Source organism: Galeopterus variegatus, unplaced genomic scaffold (genome assembly GCF_000696425.1).
Source record: "Galeopterus variegatus unplaced genomic scaffold, G_variegatus-3.0.2 Scaffold5573, whole genome shotgun sequence".
Lineage (NCBI taxonomy): Eukaryota > Metazoa > Chordata > Mammalia > Dermoptera > Cynocephalidae > Galeopterus > Galeopterus variegatus.
Genome location: NW_007731684.1, coordinates 148,681 through 152,325, shown reverse-complemented (window position 1 = coordinate 152,325; position 3,645 = coordinate 148,681). Strand labels below are relative to the sequence as shown.

Genomic DNA, 3,645 nt, shown 5'->3' with positions numbered 1-3,645 from the left:
TTGGGAGCATCAGGGGATTTTTGTTCAGTTTTCAGTGAGAACCTGGTAGGGTTCCTGGAAGTAATGTTACCAACACCTAAGTTTGGCTGCCCTCTGCTCAGAAACAAAAGACTCATCAGTCCCAAACATTGGTGTGAGGCAGGAAATTTATTATCAGACCCGGGAGACAGTCCAACTAAAACTGTTTCAAAGGCTCAGGAGCCTTAGCAAGGATTTTTAAAGGGAAAAATGTGAGAAATAAAAGGGAAAGCTTATTCTTGTCAGGAGGCTGCTATGTGCAATCTTGCAGACTCCAGGCTTTCATTATTTCATGGCCAGTCTTGTATCTCTTTAACTCACCCTTGGAATATGGGTATTATCCACCTCCCACAAGCTGGGTGGCATCTTGTTCCCAGACAGCTGTCACTTCAAAGGAAGAATGATTAGTTCTGTAAGTTACTAATTCGCTCGTATTATCTTGCTTTTCCTAAGCACTAAGTTCTGCAGCATTTTTTCATGAGCTATGCTGTGAGTCAAAGTTACAAAAAGACTTCTTTATGGCTAAATTCTACTTAAAGCTGCATTATACAAATTGGCTCTTCTAAGGATAATTGTCTATGACTGACTGTTTGCTGTAGTAGGCTCTTACAGTAAAACTCATGAAAGTGTGCCCTCCCCAGCACCACCACCAATACTGTACTCCTATAGTTTTTAACTATCTACTCCACTTTGAGCCTCCAACAAATCATTAATTACAATTTAAATGTTCCTCCCTGTATTAACCATGCCTTTTATTTTTCTGCATTCTGATGCTTTGACATTTGGGGGCCTTGCTGACCCCAGAGGGACTACCTCTCCCAGTTTTAGCTAATTTCTAGAGATAGCAAACAACTAGCCTTCAAGGATGCTTTTCATATGCAAAGCAACCAACCAAAGATAATAGCCTCCTTTTCTGGGCTTTCTCACTCCACCCACATTTTCTGTCCTCCCTCTGCCACCTTCCCAACCTCAGTGCTTTCCCATGGGCCTGCATGGTGAGGCATGCCTCCTGTTCTAGGGATCTACAAGTACAATAAACCTCTGCCTTCGTGACAGTCACGTTCACGACTGTGCGTCTTACCACATCCGATTAAAACTAGTCCCAGGTACTCCTTAAAACACTACCAGTACTGGTTGCCATGGAGGGCTTCCGCTCCTGGGCTTCTGCTCCAGGTAAGCTATGACTCTCTGCCTCTCTTTCCAGTTTGGGGGCAGTAGCATTCCCTTTGAACTTGATTCTCTGATGGATCTAGTGAGAGTTGTTGTTTTTCAGTTTGTTAAGCTTTTTTTCCTTATTGTTAGCATAAGAAAAATGACTTCGAAGCTCTCATGTCAGAGTGAAAACCAAAAGTCCAGTCATTTTTTTTTTCGTATTTTCTCTGTCTTCTTAGCCAAAGTAGGGCAATTCTTTTTCCAATGTCCTTTATGTTTACAGTTTATTCAGGTATCTTTATCAAGGGCCTCCCTCTATTGGGATTTGAATGACTGATTGGGACCTCTGTGAAAGTACAAAAATGATCATGTCACTTCACTGCTAAAACCTTTCTGGGGCTCTCTCCAACTTTAGCTAGGGTGACTAACTTGTCTTGTTTTGCCAAGGACTGTCCCAGTTTTTTGTTTTTTAACTTTTTATTGAAATATATTGATTGTACACATTTATGGGGTACAGAATTATATTTCAATACATGTATATAATGTGATGATCTAATCAGGATAACTAGCATATTCATCATTGCAAAACAATCATTTCTTTATGATGTGAACATTTGATCTCTGCATTTCTAGTCACTTGATAACATGTAGTAAATTATTAATTATAGATGTCTGGCTCAACTATACACCAATAGAACTTATTTTTCCTAGCTAGCTGTGATTTTGTGTCCATTAACCAGCCTTTCACTATCCCCCCTTCCCCCTCGCCTTTCCCACCTCCACTAACTACAGTTCTATTCTCTTCTTCTAACAGGTCAACTTTATTATTATTATTATTATTATTATTATTATTATTATTATTATTATTAATTTGTTTTTTAGCTCCCACATATGAGTAAAAACATGTGCTATGTCTCTTTCTGTGTCTGGCTCATTTCAGTTAACATAATTTTCTCCAAGCTCATTCACACTGCTGCAAATGACAGACTTTCATCCTTTTTTATGGCCGAGTAGTATTCCATTATGTATATATGCCACATTTTCTTTCTCTAGTCATCCATTGATGGATATTTAGGTTGGTTCTGTATCTTGGCTGTTGTGAATAGAGCTGCAATGAACATAGGAGTGCGGGTATCCCTTCAGCATGATGATTTCCATTCCTATGAGTGTATATCCTGTAGGGGTATTGCTGGATCATATGGTAGTTCTATTGGTAGTTTGAGAAACCTCCATACTATTTTCCATAATGGCTGCACTAATTTACAATCCCACCAACCAAGTATAAGGGTTCCTCTTTTTCCACATCCTCCCCAGCATTTGTTATTTCCTGTCTTTTTTATAATAGCCATTCTAACTGGAGTGAGGTTATATCTCATGTGGTTTTGATTTTCATTTCCCTGATGATTAGTGATGTTGGGCATTTTTCCATATACCTGTTGGCCATTTGTTTGTCTTCTTTTGAGAAATGTCTGTTAAGCTCCCTTGCCCACTTTTTAATTGAGTTCTTGTTTTTTTACTATTGAGTTGTTTGAGTCCCTTGTATATTCTGGATATTATTCCCTTGTCAGATGCATAGTTTGCAAATATTTTCTCCCATTCTGCAGGTTGTCTCTTCACTTTGTTGATTGTTTTCTTTGCTGTGCAGAAGCTTCTTAGTTTAATAAAATCCCTTTTGTTCATTTTTGCTTTTGTTGCCTGTTCTTCTGAGGTTTTATTTATAAAATCTTTGCCCAGCCCCACATCCTGGAGTGTTTCCCCTGTATTTCCTTCTAGAAAACACAGTTTCAAGTCTTACATTTAAGTCTTTAATCTATTTTGAGTTGATTTTTCCCCCCAACTGAATTAGTCTTTATTTTGTTCTTTTGGTAATCTCTTCCAGAGTTAACTTCTTTCGTTGTAAGTGATTAAATGTATAATGTTCCACTTCAAATGTTGCACTGCTATGAGCACAGTCTTTCTCTTTACTGCAACTCAGAATTAAAACTTTTAACTCTTGTTTTTTATATTCTGGCCCTAGAAGTAGTTTTCACTGCAGGAGTTATCTGAAGACAGTCTTATATGCTTTATAGTAGTGGATTTAGTTTAAATATGTGTTAAACTAAGAAGCATTTGCTCAAATGAGTTTAAATGCATTCTATTTTTAGACAATCTGCATGACATGCTTTTTTCTTAAAAACAATGCCTCCACTCCAAATAAATCATGGTCAAAATAAATGAAGAGGTCCAGATGACATCAGTCCCATTTGTCTTAAGTCCTGGTGTTGTGTGGATGACAAGCAGCAGCCAGTTATGAGGACAGGTTAGATCCAAAGTAATTGCCAAATTTGTTAATATTTTTCCATTTCTAAATCATCCTTAAAAAAAATCATATATGGGTCACACCATCCTCATGGTGGTCCAGCAGAGCAACCATGCCATCTGGATTCATGTTTTCACCAATAAAGAACTGGTACTTTTTTTTTTTTTTTTTTTTAA

At 37.7% G+C, this 3,645-nt stretch overlaps 1 protein-coding gene across 1 annotated transcript in view; it reads left to right on the top strand.

Moving 5' to 3' along the window:
- Positions 1–1,157: 1,157 nt before the first annotated feature.
- TMC2 (transmembrane channel-like 2) overlaps positions 1,158–3,645 on the top strand; it is a 94,552-nt gene continuing 92,064 nt past the window's right edge. The window contains exon 1 of the mRNA XM_008589659.1: positions 1,158–1,191. Within this exon, the coding sequence (XP_008587881.1) occupies positions 1,158–1,191 (34 nt within the window). The remainder of the gene's footprint in view (positions 1,192–3,645) is intronic.